An 18693-nucleotide genomic window follows, 5' to 3' on the forward strand; every position below is an offset into this window, starting at 1 on the left:
TCTCACCCCAGACAGGGTTTTCAGCATGAAAGGAATTTTCTTCACACACTCTATTCCGTCTGTATCACCAAGTCCAGCACTCATGTCTGAAATAATTAGATCAGACAGACACAGGGTGAGTTTTAATCTTCCACCAGTGATCTTCACAACACAACATGTCCATGGAATCAGAATGTTTTGTTTCTATGGCAACAACTTTGTGTACTTCATCTGAAATCGGCTGAAAAATCAAAACCGTGTGAGTGTTTTTATACACAGCTGATATCCTAGTCCTAAATCTCTTACAATAGGGGCTCAGGGACCATCAGTATTTGAGGTAGGCTGTTGTTCACATGATATCTTTTTGGGTTTTCAGGAAACACTCAGTTCAGCTAGAATTGCAAAGCTAATTCTCCTCTGTGATGGTAGTTTAATGGCAAATTTTCAAGTAGTAAGTTAGGGAAGGGTTTGTCCATATCTTTGTGTAGCAAAGAGTGGTGACTCTGCTCTAGCAAACGACCAGTTATTCGACATGATAAGTACTTTAAAGGGATCTTCTGTCTAGAATCAGTTGCTGCAACTGCATAAAAGGTTAATGAAGATGATAGCAGAGCTGGTTGCTCTGTGTTGCTCTCACTAAGGCGACAGATGCAGCGGGAGGCTGGCCCACTGCAGGGTACCCAGTGACAACACTGGCTTAGGCATATGTCTGAACTGTCAGGGGCTGCAGAACAGAGAGATGAAAGGTATGGAGGGAGAGAGAGGCACACACAAAGCAGAGGAAAGTCACAGACACTTTTGTCTTACTGACTGAGAGGAATGACAAGGAGAGGAGAGGGACTAAAATGAGAAAGTCACACAGACGTTGCCTCAGTATTTGATGGAAGTAAGAGATAGAGAGAGGGAGGGTGCAGCGTGAGAGGCTGGGAGAACTTTGTGCCGAGCGAAGACCCTGACTTCTTCTTTTATTCTCTCTCATGCTGAGTTTGAAAAAGTAGTATTTCAACAGTGAGCTCAGGTAAAAGCCAGGATACATCTCTGAGCTGACATTTTTTTCCCTGCTTCCTGTATATTTTTAGAGAGCAAGTGTTGTGCTGTGTCTTTGAGACACTTACAAGTGTTTGAAATATCTACAAGATGACAACGTAAAGAATAATCTGAAGTATTATGCCTTTTAAAGCTTCTAAATTCAACACTTTCTCCCTTCTAACGATATCACGATGGATATTCAGCCTTGCAGACAAACACGAGTCTTTAATAAATTATTAGTAGCCACATACTCTTGTACGCCCACACAAATTTCATAAAAAGTTGGAAGTTTCACAAAGAAACTTCCCAGGGTTGAAGAAAGGGGATTAAGATGCTAAAATGATTGTGTGCAGGGCAAGATGAAGAAAGGCAAGGCCCCCTCCTCCAGGAGAGCTCAAATCCAGCATCTGTACCAATGCTACACCTCAGGCCAGACCACTTTGCCTGCCTGCGCCCTCCTCAAGTTCCTCCACAAGGAGCAGATGGAGCTCACAGCCAATGAGGAGACTGCAGAGAGTTTGATTGATAGATATGAGATTGAAGAGACAGGTAAGTGAAGGGAGAGCTGTGTACCATGCCAGGCTGCTTGCTGCTCATTACTGTGGGTAGAAAACTCCACTCTTTAAGGACGAAGGCTTTGTCACGTAATGATGCTAATTTAGTTAAAACAGAAGTCAAGGCTTAAGCTCCAGCGGTGCCAGGCTGACAAAGTGATTCGCTGTAAGCCCAGAGGGTAGCAGGGTTGAAATGACAGAAGGAAAATGGAGGAGTCAGGCACGTCAGTAGACTAGCAGACCAGATGTTGTCTCAGGCTCATTGTACTGCTGGCTAATTTACAGCATCACAAACAGGGACAACAACACAGGGCTCACAACCAGTCTGTGCTGCTTAAACAAACCTCGATTTCTTCACTTATCTAGCACATATTTATAGTGCATTCTGTTTATTTATTTTAAGACAATACTTTACCTGAATACAGAGGGTTTTTTTCTTTTCTTAAATCGAACAATGGTTTCTGAATTAATAAAGAAATGATCCAGAATCTGAAAGTGAACAGATCTAAACTGCAAAATGTAAAAGCAGGTCCATCACAAAAAATAGTTTCTAGGTTCAGCCAACCATTCACAGCCTCAGTAAAACACACATTTTTCACAGCGGACATTTTGACATGTGGCATGCAGCAGAAAGAAGGTGAAACAAATTCTGTTAACAATGGCTCAGCCACCTCCATCAAGTGCCACAGTAAGCCATGACAGAAAGACAGCATGCACAATACAACACCCTGAAACTAGTTTAACTAAATGCAATGCTGTTGTTTTTAATGCTATCATTTCTACCTGTGCTTTCCCTGATATGACAAGCCACAGTGTCTGCCATGAAGATGGTTTATTTTAAGATCTGCGATTGGATGTTTTTTTGGGAGTTGTAGTTTTTTCTCTCTTCTGGATGAATGGATGCAGTCTTGTACTTTTGACTATTTATTCAAAGGACCAGATGTTTCACTGAGGTTGCTCTTTTAAACAGATTCTTCAGTTGGACTAGTTTAACCTCCCAAGATTAAGTGTTCTTATTTTTCTTCACTGCATCTTTAATCACATTCTATAAACAAATAGTAGTAACTCAGTAATCTTTACTAAGCTACATTCTAAGGGCACTAGTTTAATCCAGTGACAATAATAATAGACAGTTGCCCATAAAGTTGGAATAAAATATATTTTTTACCTCTTTCCATGAAATAATTGTGACAATGTGATTTATTCTTGACAGATAATATTCCAAAACTGTATCAATCAATCTCTTCCAAACACATCACAATAAAAAAAGTAGAAACCGCAATTAACAGAGGAAAACAAAATTATTCCAACTTTATGTGCCCCCGTGTATCTCAACAACTGTTGGTTGGATTGCTATGAAATTTTGCACAGACTTTATGGGCCCCAGAGGATGAATTCCAATGACTTTGCTGATCCCCTGACTTTTCATCTGGCATCATCAGGCTGGTTTATGGCAGAACTGATGACATTTCCAACAGCCTCATCTGTGCATCTCTTTAAGGGCAAATAAGCTAATATTTAGCATAACATTGTGTCAGTGGTGACACCAGAGTTGCTACCATGACTGTAGACACATAGCTTTGATATGAATTTGTTTCTTTTAACATTTCACCGTTTTTAGTTATTTTTTTGTGTTCTTGGTGCATTAGCCAATTTCGACTATTACTGACAGTGTTACTCTGCTCCTCCTCCAGCCAGAGAAAGCAGGTCCATGACATTTGAAGGATTCCTCAGGTACATGGAGTCCAAAGACTGCTGCGTGTTCGACCAGGCCCACACGTCTGTGTACCAACGCATGGACCAGCCTCTCACTAATTACTTCATCTCCTCATCACACAACACGTACCTGACTGGAGATCAGCTCATAGGAAAGAGCCACCTGGATAACTATGTTTGGTAGGGAAGTACAGTGAAAACAGTGCAGCTTATATTATTCTTCATGATGCAGCACTTCAGAAAACCACATCCACCGCCAGAGAGAAAAATCCCCTACATGATTCATCAAAAATTATAGCCTGTAAGTGAGATATATAGGCCATATTTACAGAAACATTAATTAATCTGCTATTTAACGTGGGTCAAAACAGCTGATAAGGCCAATTTAAACACCATTTGACTCTGATACAGATCTAAAGTGCCCCTCAATAAAAGATTGCTTTCTAAAGGCTCTCCTGCAGACCTACATGTGTGTTGTCAGGATCCTCTCAATTCATTGACCGGCTCATGTGCTTAGGCACAGTGAAATCGCTGTGGTCCCTTTATGGGACAATGGAGGTGATTACAAAATGGGCTGATGGCAGCAGAAGTGCTGTATTTATGGTCCCGGTGAAAGTGCTGAGCTCCCAGGGTGGCTGGCTGAGTGGAACCCACCAAACCAACGGGCTGGAAGCTTTGGTTTACTTAGACAATGAAGGAATCATAGAGAGGAGAACAAAGTGGCAGGAGAAGACGGTGGCCTTTTAGCAAATCCCATTATCTCACAAGACAATGACCTTGTCTTGTCTTGTCTTATCTGTATGCTGTGAAACAATGATAAGAAGATGCAATCAACAAATTATAAAAATATCACTGAAACTTTTAGTTATTTATCAGAATGTAAATTTTTCAGCACCAATATACTACATTCACAGTGGCCAATAGGTAAAAACTATGTGACATAATTGTCTAATTGTGTTCTGGCGACATATAGGTGGCATAGAAATGATACATGATTTTAGGGAATACACTTATAAGCTTTCTTCTGACAAGAGTTTGACGAAAAGATCGATGCCACTCTTTTTCTGTGTGTGAAGGATGTAACTAGAATCCAGCTGTAATTAGCCTAGCTTAGCATAAAGGCTAAAAGATACAACATATACACCTACCAGCACACTAAAGTCACAAGCTAACACATTGTAGCTTGTGTGTTTAAACCATACACAAAAAAAATATACTAAACTAAGTTCATAACTTCTTTAATAATGCTTATTTGCCTTGTTAGAATGAGAACAAACGTACCCTGTAATCACATGTTGTGGATTTAAATCTCACTGATAACCTTTGTTACATGATATTCCCTGTTATCTCCATACTGCTACGCTCTTTAGTCAGCTATACAATAAACACAATATAATATAAAAGAAGAGACAATCATCATGATATCTCCGGGACCAAAGAGATAAAACAAAGCAGAGCAGAAGTGAGGTCAAAAACTAACATTCATGGACTCCAACTGTTGAAGAAACACACAGCAGAAACATGGACGTGTGTGTCATCATAAAACAGCAGCACACTGGTAGAAAGGCTGATTTCCTAACAAGCAGAACCATTCAGTTAAAAGGGTGATTCAACTTTGCATCAGGGTTGCAAGAAAATGTATCAGTGCCCTACCCCTGCTCTGAAAGTGATATAATTTCTGTCCACTACCAACAGAAAGAACCATCTTATAACACCGAGACACATTCTATACAGCAATTTTTTTTATTTTTTTTAAATAACGAAAGCACAGAAATGGAAATGTAACAGCACCATTCGAGTAGCAGATGAGAAACACTCTGGTAGAAGAAGCTGTTGGAATAAAATATCAAATTGCAATGTTTGCTATACATTATTCAAATGCATTCATTATATATGATATACAGACGTTGGGAGTGGTTTTAATTGCTTGTGCATAGAAGCAACATAGCTCAGCTTGTGCCTCAACACTATACCCCTAATTTCTCATGCAGTACATTATAAGTGCTTAACATAGCTTTGCCACAACTCAGAGTGTGTGCATGTATGTCTTTGTGTGGCACAGGGCTCTGAGGAAAGGCTGTCGCTGTCTGGAGATTGACTGCTGGGATGGGCCAGATATGGAGCCTGTAGTCTACCATGGCTACACCCTGACCACCAAGATATTCTTTAAGGACGTCATCACCACAGTGGAGCAGCATGCCTTTGAGGTAACATCTTATAGTATGTTACATGACATATATTTTCTGGAGTGGTGCCCCAGGCGTCTCACTCAGTGTTCGCTCCTACCTCTGTAGCCTCCAGGAGTCCCCACATAGCTGCATTTGCTCTAATTAATCGCATCTCTGATCGTAATGCTTTGCTTGCGAGCTGTCTTTGATTCAGGCCATTCTCTGTGATGTGTCGGGAGAATTTAGAGCCTGCAGAGAGAGCATTACGTTGATGCTAATTGTTGGAAATAGGGTTTGATTTGCGATTCTTTTTGATGTGATTATTTCTTGACAGGTGTCTGCTTACCCGGTGATCCTGTCATTAGAAAATCATTGCTCCCGAGAGCAACAGGAGGTCATGGCACAGTACCTCATCTCTATCCTCGGGGAAAAGCTGCTGAGAATTCCCTTGGATCACCCAACCACTGGAGACCTCCCAAGCCCGAATGTAAGAGTTGAAAAAAAGAGTGCTCTACTATTGCAGTGGTAAATTAGAAGCAGGATCTGTGTTTAATGTTAGAGCTGCTGGTGCAGGCGGAGGCATGATAGTGTTTGTATGTATAAATCTACATCGCCTGTCATAGCAAAGCAAAACAAGGAGAAAATGAGACCTTTTGGTCGTCACAAAGGGCCTCATTAGTCTCTTTCCGAGGCTTCCTGTGCCTCTCTCCTCCGCGGGGACACAGGGGGAAATGGACGTCTGCATTTGCAAGCCTCTTTAATCTCTCAGAGATTCATAAAAATGAAAGCGATGTGGTTGATCCTGAGAAGTGCCCATCATTTTAAGCATGCTGAGGCACTTGAGCTGATTGTTCATTTAGATTACTCTGTTGTGATTCTGACTTCTCCACTGAAAGCACATGCCCCAAACCAGCCTAAAAGATGCCGACACAGTCAATCCAGCCTTTTGAAACAGGCCTGGAGGATGAAGCTTTTTTCTCTGAGTGAATGAATGTGTGCTGGAGTTTCTTTGCCGCCTCTGACTTCTACTGCTTTTGAATTTACTGCAAGAAATGAGTTGTGTTTTATCCTGAGTGTGCATATAAGATGTTCTTCCCCATATCATTCTTTATCTTTATGACTCAGGAAGTGGGGGCTCAGATAGGAGACTCAGCGCTAATGGTTTCATCTTGACTATTAACCCGCAGCAACTTAAACACAGCGTCAGTGTGCATGTGTCACATTCATGCAGCTTCACTCCCAAGTTTTCATTCACTCATAAACTATAACCAAAATGCAGTAGCAGAACTTTTCATTAGACCACTTAGATTACCCTATTTTTACTGTAAACACAGGCCAAATGATATCCTAAATGATATCAACACAAGCAAAGCCTCTGTTCTAGCTCATTTTGTGTAATAGCAATGAAAAATGAAAGAGTGCAGTGCCAAAGGAGATCTGAAGCTTATAATTTTCATACTATATTGACTCCTATGGGTTGTTAATGTTGGCAGATCTGTAATTATTTTGCATATTTTGCCTGTGCATGCAGTGAAGCTGACAGGGTGACTTCCTGCAGAATGGCTTACCATGGAGCTACTTTCAAGTCCAGAACAAAATGTTTTTTTTATTTATTTTTTTACTTTTAGCATATTGCTGCTAATCTGCATAAAGAGCCCTATAGAGTACTAACAGATTTGGAGCCAGGGCAGTGAAATGTGGCAGTGAAATGTAGCAGCATATGTGCGATTTCGTAATTCAGTGCACCTGCTGCTTTCTTCTTCTTTATCCGACCAAACATGTTTTGGTGTGTATGCACTGATGTGGATGTGGCTACTGAGTGACTCTTTGAAGAATCACATCTTTTTGACAAATCAGAGAGGGGGCGGTTTGTGCAAAGCAAATGTTTGATGTTTGTTTCCTGAGTTTCAGAAAGCAGGAACAGGGATGATCCAGAGTTTGTTTGACTGATGCAACTTTGTGATGCTTTTATGAGGGCGAGTTGAATGTAGGTGCCTAGGATGATTAACGTACCTTTGCATTTATTCATGTGTGAGTTCATACTGTATGTGTGTTTGTGGGGATGCTAGGACCTGAAGTATAAGATCCTCATCAAGAATAAAAAGCTAAAGCCTCACATTAAGACGGTGTGCGCAGCAGGGACAGACGCAGAGGAGAGTGTAGATGAGGGCGAGGAAGAGGAGGAGGATGATGAGGAGGAAGAGGACCATCAAAGCAAAACAAAGTTCTGGTCTCCCAGAAAGGCAGGGCCAAAGCCAAAAGTAAGTTAGTAAGGAGCCGGAAGTAAGAGGCAATGTGTAAGACATGGCTACAAAGGGAGCAGTAATTCACCTTGTGCAAGAATTACATGATTGAAAGTTACATGCAAAGACACAGTCCAAGATTATGAAATGTTACAGATCGATAGAAAATAAAACATGCAATGTCCTCAACATTTTATAGTGAATTTTCTAAACTAAAAAATAAGACCAACACCCTAAGTTGATATTCTGCATTCAAGAGACTGTTGCAATAGATTGGTCGCTGGAGAGTCTAGCTCCATCCAGGTGAAGGTTACTTGCTCAGTGGAGTGCACAGAGATCAACAGCCCAGCAGAGAGGAGACACAAGTGGATGCAATGCAGAGTTGGGTGTGGGGTCTGCACAGTAGGCAACAATGCAGCCTACTAGCTCCAAAGGTAAGCTAAGTTGGAGATGTTATATTACCATCAGTCTCTTTTCACTATGTGTGCTGTGAGGAACACATTGTACAGCAGATTTATGGGAGCCGCTCCTAGGTTAGCCTGGATCTCGGCTTACTTGCTTCTGCTTCGTCTCACATCATCTACACTGAGATGTAGCTAGATTTTCTGGAAACTTGTCCATTGCAACAGTATCTAAATGCAGAATCTCGGCCCGTGTGTAGGTCTCAAATTTAACTTTAGTTTTTAGTGTCAAGCTGCTAACATCTGTATAGCTAACAGTGTAGAGTGTGTCTACTTTTTCATCTCTGAGGACAGACTGGACACTACAGTGACTCACTACTGCTTCTTGATGCACAAGGGGTATTATAAGGAAGCGCTTGGGCTAGCTGGTTAGCATGCTAATTTTAGCAAATATCTGCAACACAATGCATATAGATCTTTGACATAACGTCAACACTGTTACTTCTTCCCATTCTGTTGATAATGTTTTTTCATTTTTAAACTAATTATTATTATTATTATGCTTTTGGGAACAGATTCAAACTAGAGACAGAAATAGACTGTACAGATATAGTTGAATGTATTCTGCAACCATATACACGGTACAGCTTTACTATTGCAATCTGTATATTTTCAACACAATTTATTGCAGTTTGGTTAATGCTCTCTTGTTTGTCTTCCTCTTTAATTTCATGAGTAGAAGAAGAAGGTGGCTGTGGCAGAGGCTTTATCCGACATGGTCGTATACACCAGGTCTGTCAAGTTCATCAGCTTCAGTCATTCCAAGGACAATCAGAACTACTACGAGAACACATCAATAGCAGAGAAGAAAGCTCGAAAGCTAGCCAAAGCCTCAGGTAAAATGTTACTGATGGAGTAACTGGGGGAAGAGGAAGGGTAGCCTGATTCTGAGGTAATAAAGAAGGAATATAATTAATTACACATATTACAAAATGTGATTCTGATGAGCCCAGCAGATTCACATGATTTATAATCACTCTGAGCTCAAAGAAAAAGTCTCTGTAGGTCCTCATTGGATGAGAAATGCAATTACATCTGGTGCCATAAACCTCCATAATAGCGAAAGCATATTGAACATGACATATACAACATAAGGGAGTACTTTATAGGGAATCAAGCACAACAGCACAAGCCCAGAAATGTGCCATATACTCTCACTGTTGGGGAAGCGGAAAGAGCCCACAGAGGTTCGAATCAACTGATAATCAGTTAAACTGTCATCGCGCTGCTGTGCGGCAGTATATCGGAGAAACAGAGTGATGTAGAGAAATGAAATCTGCTCCTGCTGAGGAGGAGTGAGACTTTCCAGACACACAGCTACATTATGAGCTGGTTGGCTCAGCTGGGATGAGCCATGAACAGTCTCGGCTATGCTCGGGCTGTAAAAATCGTGTAGTCTCTTGTCATTCTCAAGCCCTGCAGGGAAACTACACAGCTACAGTGCGATCACACACCATAGCTTTTGTCTAGCCAGAATGAGGATCATTATTCAGGCTTTAAAACTTAATCAGGAATGTTTTCCACCTTTTCAGGTTTTCTGAACTATTTCTATTTGAGGTCACTCTAGAAGGATTGTATTTCAGTTAAAGAAACTGATCAAAAAAGTTAACAAAACAGAGAGTGGGAATACTGGACATTTTTTACACTATTAAAAAGTGACAATGTCCCTGTAAATAAACCAACATGCCTTCATGGATCACTGCATCACACAGCCATCGTGACTAAGTCAGATAGACGAAAATGTAAAGTCTGAATCATGAGACTTCCTCATTAATAAGTGTGTGTCAGAAGACACATTTGACCTGTAAGTGTGTGTTCTCTCATTCAGGTGCAGACTTTGTTCAGCACAACCAGAAGTTTCTCAGCAGGATTTACCCAGCAGGCTCGAGGACATCTTCTTCCAACTACAACCCCCAGGAGTTTTGGAACGTCGGCTCACAGCTCGGTAGGTAGAGTAGGAGAGGGGGCGAGTATATGCCTGTCCGTGGGCACACATAAGGTATGCAGTAAAAACACACACATCCATACACACACATTTATTAGGGGACAGGAATTTGGAAACAATGCTGATTTGTTTAACATCAATTGTTGAACCTTTGTGAATTTCCACACTTGCAAGATCAGTGCAAACTAGTATGATTTATACAAAGTATGCATTGTTATCTAACATGCAGTTATGAGAGCCCATGTGCTGTTTTTCGAGCAGCCTAAAACAACCCATATGTATGTTGATTGCTAGGCCTCTTGTGGCCATAGTAAATATGACAGGAGCCAAGGTTTAAGTGAGGATACAGAGTATAAAGAACAACAAGGTCCACTTCCAGAAAATGATGAAAACTTTCAAGTTCTATGTCACCGACGTAACTACCTTACTTTCTGGAATTATGCCAATTTCTTTCACACCAGCATCCCCCCCACCAAACTGTGACAGTAGGGGAGCAAATTTGTATTTGGTTTTATGGTTTGGAGAGAAGTTGACAAAGTATTCTATTATTTGGACCAATCTGACTGGTCAATTAATGCAGGAATTTAAACTAAACCATCAATAAATTGATTCAGTGATTAGGTATTTCACTTATTTCAATTGAAATGGGAAATTACAAAAAAGGATAATTAAAAACTATGGGTGATAGCATTCCCCTTAAGTCATTAGTACTTTGGTGCCAATTATGTTTCTATTTTGGTCGAGACAAAAAAAGACATGAAAAGAGATTTTTTTTATTAAAATTCCTATGTGTCAGCAGTTTCAGCAGGAATCAAAAAGTTCTTGGCACACGCTGAACAACTGCAATCCATTACAAGCTTTGAAATGGAGAGAAATGCAGTACGGTAACTCAGATTGTCAAACTTCAAAGGGAACAACCTGGCCAAGTGTCCTGTCGATTAGCAGTGAAAAGAACATTTCATTCCAGTCCACAGCCTGACCACCTCATCTGTGTTTTCCCCGGAGCAAGTCCTCTCCCAGCCCTTATCACACTTTTTCTAAATCGATTTGCCCCCCCACCCACCAAATGTGTTCTTTTTCTCTCTTTAAACTACATCCTTGTCTGGGTCACAGCTTAGTTTTTTTTTTTATCATTTCTTTAGACTCAAGCGTGAGCATTGGGCTTGACTCTATATCACATGCCCTTACTCTTGAGATTCTTCTTCAGAAAAAAGAATTCATAAACTTAACACCTTCACGGCATCTGGCAATGCATGATTGCCCATTAACTTAAAGTCACGACCCTGCTCTGTCTGGCACTGTCTTGGCCGGTGTGCCTGTCACTTCGCCTGTCTTTACACATCCCCCTCATCTGTCTCCATCCCTCCGCCTGCCAGCCACTGATTCTGACACAAAGCCCTGCTGATCATTGAGCAGACTGTCTACGTGCCTCACCGGCAGCTGTGCAGATGGTGATCGGCACTTTTCACAGTTGCAGGAGACTGCGGTACAAGGCAGCAGCCTGGATGGATCAATTACAGTTAGATGAGCAGAACATTCACTGCGATCCTGTGACACATGTGCATATAAAAAGATGCAGGAGGATGCGTCGAAGTGTGTTAGTTCAGACAAAATTAAAAGTGTTTTTGCAAGATTTATCTTTTATTGCAGACTTACCAGCAGATATATAGCTCAGACCTGTAGACATGGTGTACTGTATGCAGCACAGAGCTTTGCACTGCAGAAAACCCACTACAGTTGCACTTATTGCACAGTTGGTGATACAGAGTGTCCCTGATGCAATGTACGCTATTGTTGGGGAAACATTTCAAGTCATTGTATAATTTAGCTCCCTCCTGCAGAACGAACACGAGTCTTAGAAAACAGAAGGTATGCATGAGATAATCTCAGCCTGCTCGTTTTATTTTAACAAGCTTTAGGCATTCTCAATTTTGTCCCTATAATTTTTTTTTCGTCACTTCTGTGTAGCTCCTCATTTTCATTGTTTCCAACCTTGTCCCGTGGTGTTTTGCAGTGGCTCTCAATTTCCAGTCTCTGGGCTTGCCTATGGACCTTAATGATGGCCGTTTCCAGGACAACGGAGGCTGTGGATACGTCCTAAAGCCGGAGGTGCTCATGTCCTGTCAGAGGAGCTTTGATCCCGGCTGCAGCCAGCACGGCCTCAAACCCACACACCTGCTGCTCAAGGTAAAGCATCGGAGCTGAATAATCCACTCAGGGTGGATTTATGGATTAAGGTGTAACGTTACAGGACTGTGTGTGTGCTTGATGTGCATGTTGTGTTTGTCTACGCCTCACAATATCGAGATTGTGTACTCTTAGTCTCTAGATAAATGCTTTCTTACCGGATGCTGTGAACCAACAGTGATGTAAATCTCCCTGAGAGTGTCTCTGTTTAATTAGATTATGTCCTTCAGAAAATAAAGGGAAAGGAGAGAGAGGGGTGATCTAATGCAATTAGACCCAAGGTCCAATTAATAAATCATCCCGTTTCCATTATTTTAAGCATGTCAGGGGACAGCAATAGCAGCGCTTGCAATGTACTGTATCGAAGCCACATGGAGAAGGATGAATGAAGTTGTAGAGAACACAGTCTCAGCTCTTTAGTGTGCCACCAGGACGACTGTCGCACACTAACTCTTCTAAGTCCAATTACAGAGATACAACAGTTTGCTCTCATGTACAACATAATGGTGAGGCTCAGAGATATCCGAGGCTTTGTACTGCAAAGACAATATGTGGAATTGCCCGGGATCACATGGGACTCATACAGACTCGCTGCAGAGGAGGTAGACGAGGGAACTTCAGAGCTACTCTGCCTGAATCTGTCTTATGAACAGATATTAATCATAGTGAAAACTTCTGTTAAAGCGTTGGTCCACCCAAATTAAAACAACTGACCTTTAAACAGACTGTTAATATATTTATAGTTTTTAAATGGACCCAGGTGTGGATCTTGGACTTTTTTCTCAGTTCATATTGTAGTTGTTTTAAATGTCACCTGTTAAATCTGCTGCTTTAAAGTAGAGCCCAATCAATTGATCCGTCAAGCGATATTATCTTAATTTTTTTTTTTACAGAACATATAACACAGAAAACAATGCAAGGGGTGATTTAAAAATGCTGATAGGTGTTTTTTATTTTGATGGTCAGCAATTGATTGACACAGTACTGAAGTTTAACTAGCTTTTATTTAGTTCTTATTCATCTTTAATTTCTCAGTTTTCATTTCTAGAATTGGTTGACAATGTGATACATTATAAATAATATAACATAATTATGTATAATAATGTTAAGTTATCTTTATACATTATTTGTTTTAGGAAGCAGCCTTTTTTGGAACGTTTTTATAGTCATATAAGTGCAAAATAGGTGCACAATCCACATAGAAAGCGAGCTTAAAAATTCACTGTCAGCATCCATATTGATAATCAGTGAAACTTTTACCTCTTAACTTCTTGGTTTTAAAATTTTCACATCAGTTGGTCCTATCACATCCTATGAAGCAGATCTTCTACTAATTTCTGTTTTTCTTGTTGTCTGATGGAAATAACTCTTGATCAGACAACATGAGGATGCATAGACCCTCTCACTAAAAGCACTTTAAACATTGTCTTCTAGAGGAGGATGCACACACTGTACACCCTCTGAGCACAGTGCATGAAATATAAATGTGGTACGCTCTGTGTTTGGATGCCCTGGGAGAAAGCCTACCTTTATATTTATTCACATCATCATTCTGTATTATTTGATCACTTCAGGGAAAATCCTGCAATCTTGACTCAGCTCTCAACTCGGTGGAAATCAGAACCACAAGTAGCATTCAGTAGCATAACATAGGTAGGATTGAGTTTTCAATCTTTAAACAGTAAATTATTCATCTGCTCAGGAAAAGAATATTTTCCCCTTGAGCTCTCATGAGTCTGTTTAGCATAAACCTGTCAACTACAAGCAATGGTGTGTTTTTCAACAGCAAATCTTTATGAAATGTATGCAAAGTGTTATCTGTGTACTCAGAGTGTGGAGCATTGTCGCCATGAATGAGCCTAATGCAGGGCGTTTCTTAGCATAACTGAGAGAGGAAAGGGAGTGTAATTTTGGGCTGGACACTGTAAAGCTCCATCAGTGCCAAGCCGGGCATGTCGTGATAAGTACATGCAGGTTTGTCTTTGATCAGAGCCGGGGAAGGGAAGGCTCAGTGTGAGAGGACTGCAGATAAGCCTGCCTCTCTTCAGACCTATGTAATTACAGCCTTCTCCCCATCTCTTCTTTTCGCCACTCTTACTGGCTCTCCTGTTTTCGCTTCTCTTTCATATTTACTCTTCATCCCCCAAATCAATCACACTCTCAGACACCCCATGTGACCAGATCCCCTGCATCTCTGTGTGTCTATCTACAGGTGATCAGTGGGTCCAACCTACCCGTCCCCAGGAGCGGCAAAGCCTTGGACCCCTTTGTGCGAGTGGAGATTCATGGGATTGCATCTGACTCCCGCAGAAAAAGCACACATACTGTCAAAAACAACTGTAAGTATTGCAAGAGCAACTGTATGTGGCCTTATTGGGACAAAACACAGCTTGAGATGCTCTTCTTTGTCAGACTTTGCTTTGCTTTGCTTTGCTTTTATCAATCAAAGCTGTATTTTCTGAGACTTAACTCAGCAATGTTTTCAGAAAAGATTCATTTCTGAGTGTTATTATCTAAAATGAGCTTTGTGGGCTTGTTGGCCATATTTGTGTTTTTTTTTCTGAATTTAGATGTTGGGACTTTCTATTTTACATTTTTATACTTTCTTCACCACCAAGGCACTTAAGGAACCAACTGCCTGCATTGAATGTCTTCCAGGCTCTTGCCTAACAGAGTGGAGGAGTTGTCAAGTTATCAATTTACTTGTTTTTGTCAAACAGCTAACCTGAAGTGCCAGATGGTTTGTTACATGGAGCCATCTGAGAAGCCGTGTTTGGAAACTGTTGGGAAAAGCAGGCTCTTTCAAAAAAAATACCTGGCAGGTGATGGAGGAACATCTGTCTATCACTGTCTGCCGAAGAAAAACCTTCAGTGCCATTCTTTTGTCTTTTAATTTAGAAATACTCCCCAATTCTGATATATGTGGTGCTATCGTAGCATCTATGCTAACGTCTTTAGGAGGTGTGACTGTTGTCAGGGATTAAAATCAGGTCATTGTGACTTTTATAGTTGATTGCTTTAAAATGGCACTGTACAACAGATGCATCAATATCAGGATAGAAGGAGTTTACAGCCGTTCTAGCAGCTCTGCTTGCACACTAACACGTGCAGAAAGAAATACAAAATGATATCTGAGAACATGCCTGGTTCCGGCACACTGTAGGGCAATGTAAACCTTCAAGAGAAAACACGGAAACCACCTTAACTGGAGGAGTTTTCTATGACAGCCGTATTTCGTGGTTTCTTTGGGTTTTTTTTTTCCTTCCTCTTAAATCTATTTCCCAGTAAGCTGCTGTTGGGCTTCTGAGTAGAAATGTGCTGATGAGTTTCTTCAAAATGTGGAAGTGGATTTCCTTTGAAGAGAAGTCTGTCATGCCCTATTGCTGTGACTGGAAACATGGAGCTGACAGTCACTGCATACAGGATGAAGTGCTACAGTGATTTAGAGCATCAGTCGGATCCTCGTACATACAGGGCTTTTTTTTTGTGATCAGAGGTATGACTGTGCCATTTCACCAACATTTATCATGGCTAGTTTGTAATTTTACATAATGAAAAATATGAAAATGACTTATCATATTTGAGCTGGTATTCACTACAGAACTTAAAGTCACATTTTGCTTGGAGCACTCGTTTTTAAAAATGGCACCATGAAAACTGACTTATTATCAAGACATAACATTGATGGGATACAGCACTGTGTTGCTGCTGCAGAGATGAGACAAAGAGGGGGAGAAGGAGCGAGAGAGAGCGTGGGAGAGATAGTAAGAGTCCTGGAGGGCGCAGAGCACTTATGCATGGGCATAAATCATAAAATCATTTCACACTATGAAACAGATAAGGTCACTGGTGAATGCAAATTAATGTGGACTTAGAATTTTTTTTTAAATGGATGTAAAAGAGAAAATTGTTTTGAATCAGAAATGGATTGAGAACGGAGTCCTTAGGTATCTATGTGTGCTCTCCTCATTTGTCACTGTAAAGACTGCAGCCGAATAACACTTCATGTCATGTATCGTCATCATGATGGCAATGTCAGTTGTCGGTCAGCTCAACACTTTGGTCCAGACTGATTTATAGACTTTCAGTCTCCTGTATGATTTATTGTAATAACTGTATAGATTCCCTGACTTTTCCTCTAGTGTCAGTCTGAATTCCTGCAAAACTAAGGACAGTAGTAGTATCAGCCTCAGATCTTTTGTGTTTAATGCTAATTAACAAATGATAGCAATGTGCCAAACTGAGAATATGAACATTGTGAGAAACTACACCTGGTAAATATCGGCATGTCAGCATTGTCATTATGAGGATGTTAACATGTGGCTCTAAGCACCAGGTGCAGCCTCATGTAGCGGCAGGCATGGCTGTCGACTGTTGGTCTTGTTTAACAATAAGCTGAATAAATGAATGATCGACTTCTTCACAGCAGAACCTCCCTGGACGCTTTCTCTGGTAAACATAACTCTTCCCTCCTGTATGTCCTCTGCTTCAGAGCACCATGACTGAGGAATTTATTATTTTGAATGTCACTTCTCAAAACAAGGTCTTGCAGAAAGGCTGCTGTTTAACTTTAGCTTTAATAAATAAATAAATTACTTTATAATAGAGTTTGGGGCACTTGGAGGCTGCATAAATAAAGGTGCAAACATTTTTAGCACAACATAAGGCTGATATGGTAAACTTTACTTTACTTTACTACTTTACACATCCGGTAATCATGAAGCAACATTAGCAGTTGTGTTTCTGGCCACCAGGTAAATGTGTCTTTTAGCTCTGTTTTGGTCTCCTCCAACACCTGACAAAAATATCTGGTTGTTTAGCTGCTAAATACTCCTACTCCTATTATTCAGCCGCTAGCTCCTGGAGATGGTATTGAGCTGTTAGTATACAGTGTATATTGAGGGCCAGAACAGACATATCATTTGCTGTTTTTCTACTCTATGAGCCTTGCGATTTTTGCAGGGGCACCATGAACGTCTTGGGGAAGAAAACTGGTTCGATTCCAGCTTGCGAACTTTCTGTGTAGAGTTAACACGTGGTTCTCTCTGGGTCCTCCCGCTTCCTTCCACAGTCCAAAAACATGCAGCTTAGATTTGATTGGTGACTAAATCGCCCATAGGAGTGAATGAGAGCGAGACTGGTGGTCTGTCTCTGTGTGTCAGCCCTGTGATGGTCTGGCGACCTGTCCAGGGTGTACCCGCCTCTCACCCAATGTCAGCTGGGATCGGCTCCAGCCCCCCCTGGCGACCCGGTTAAAGATAATGGATGGATATTTTTTATACATTACTTTATACAGTTTTCAATTGAATTATGTCAAAGAATTAGCAAATGGTCACATCCTTTTTTATTTATGTTTTGGACAATGTCCAAACTTTTTGTGAATCAGGGCTGTAGTAATTTGATCTGTGTTGTAGTGGCTTTAACTAAACCTTTTGATGCTTACTGATTGTAATGACCTGGTTCACTCCGATTACAGCTCTGAGTCCTCACTGGGATACTGACATGAACTTCAACATCAGCGTCCCCGAGCTGTGCCTCATCCGCTTCTGTGTCCGGGATCAGACTGGCCTCCTCAGCAGTGAATTTGTGGGCCAGTACACTCTGCCCTTCACCAGCCTGAAGAAAGGTGAGCCACACAGGCAGAAAGAGTGAGAGGGGTTGGGGGGGTTGGGAGTCAGACAAAGAGCTAAATTACATCAGGTGACATTGTGTGCCTATCATTGTGTTTCCGTTCGTTCAGTGTCAGCATTACTGAAGGTCAATCTCTGCTCTGTGCTCCACTTTTTACAGAAATGCCTGTGTGTCTATATGATGCTCATATATTTAGCGGCCATACATACATTTCTCTTCACGCCCCCCTTCCTTCTCCACCTCCAGGCTACCGCTGGGTGCCTCTCCGGTCCCGAGACGGATGCAGCCTGGATCCAGCCTCCCTCTACGTCTTTGTTTGGTATCCCTAAAAACAGCTCTCCATATCAGACTCACACACACCTCGCCAACAAATAGAGAAGCGTGGCTGATGCAGCAACAACAACAACAAAAATGTATAAATAAATCAAAAGCACCATTTCCTCAGATATAAATACCGGTTTTATTGTCAGAAAATAGACATGCCTTTTCTCTACTGCAGAGGAAAAAAGAGCGGAAGGTTCCAGCAGGGCTGCAAAGACACTCTAACGAAGAATAACTCTCTGCTGGCATCACTCAAGTAGTGGAGAAATCCCTGGAGTAGGATATTAGATTCTTATCATAGAATTAATAATTCATGCAAGTGCAATTATTGTGGTAGAGATAATCACACATAAGAAGAACCACAAGGCACAGTGTTGTTTTTGGAATAATCATGTATTCCAAAACAATAGACGTAATTCTTCTATTAGGTCTGAAACTGATGAGTGATGCCAGGGTACA

At 41.1% G+C, this 18693-nt stretch overlaps 1 protein-coding gene across 2 annotated transcripts; it reads left to right on the forward strand.

Moving 5' to 3' along the window:
• The first annotated feature begins 216 nt into the window (after window positions 1–216).
• On the forward strand, window positions 217–18612 carry LOC131973643 (1-phosphatidylinositol 4,5-bisphosphate phosphodiesterase zeta-1-like). Of its 2 annotated transcripts, XM_059335690.1 has the most exons (12): window positions 217–316; window positions 1362–1557; window positions 3257–3458; window positions 5341–5485; window positions 5781–5933; window positions 7516–7707; window positions 8830–8986; window positions 9979–10095; window positions 12110–12282; window positions 14495–14621; window positions 17759–17908; window positions 18160–18612. In XM_059335690.1, exons 2-12 carry the CDS (start codon window positions 1368–1370, stop codon window positions 18240–18242), a joined length of 1689 nt encoding a protein of 562 aa, XP_059191673.1. In that variant the 5' UTR covers window positions 217–316; window positions 1362–1367; the 3' UTR covers window positions 18243–18612. The 2 variants fall into 2 exon arrangements, with proteins under 2 accessions (XP_059191673.1, XP_059191674.1); XM_059335691.1 differs by lacking the exon at window positions 7516–7707.
• The last annotated feature ends 81 nt before the right edge of the window (window positions 18613–18693 follow it).

Source organism: Centropristis striata, chromosome 6 (genome assembly GCF_030273125.1).
Source record: "Centropristis striata isolate RG_2023a ecotype Rhode Island chromosome 6, C.striata_1.0, whole genome shotgun sequence".
In the NCBI taxonomy this organism is placed as follows: Eukaryota; Metazoa; Chordata; class Actinopteri; order Perciformes; family Serranidae; genus Centropristis; species Centropristis striata.

Coding starts and splice junctions, on each gene's coding strand:
- LOC131973643 (XM_059335690.1), top strand. CDS start 1,368: ATGAAGAAAGGCAAGGCCCCCTCCTCCAGGAGAGCTCAAATCCAGCAT. Junction 1,558..3,256: donor ATATGAGATTGAAGAGACAG/GTAAGTGAAGGG, acceptor CTCCTCCTCCAG/CCAGAGAAAGCAGGTCCATG. Junction 8,987..9,978: donor AAAGCTAGCCAAAGCCTCAG/GTAAAATGTTAC, acceptor TCTCTCATTCAG/GTGCAGACTTTGTTCAGCAC.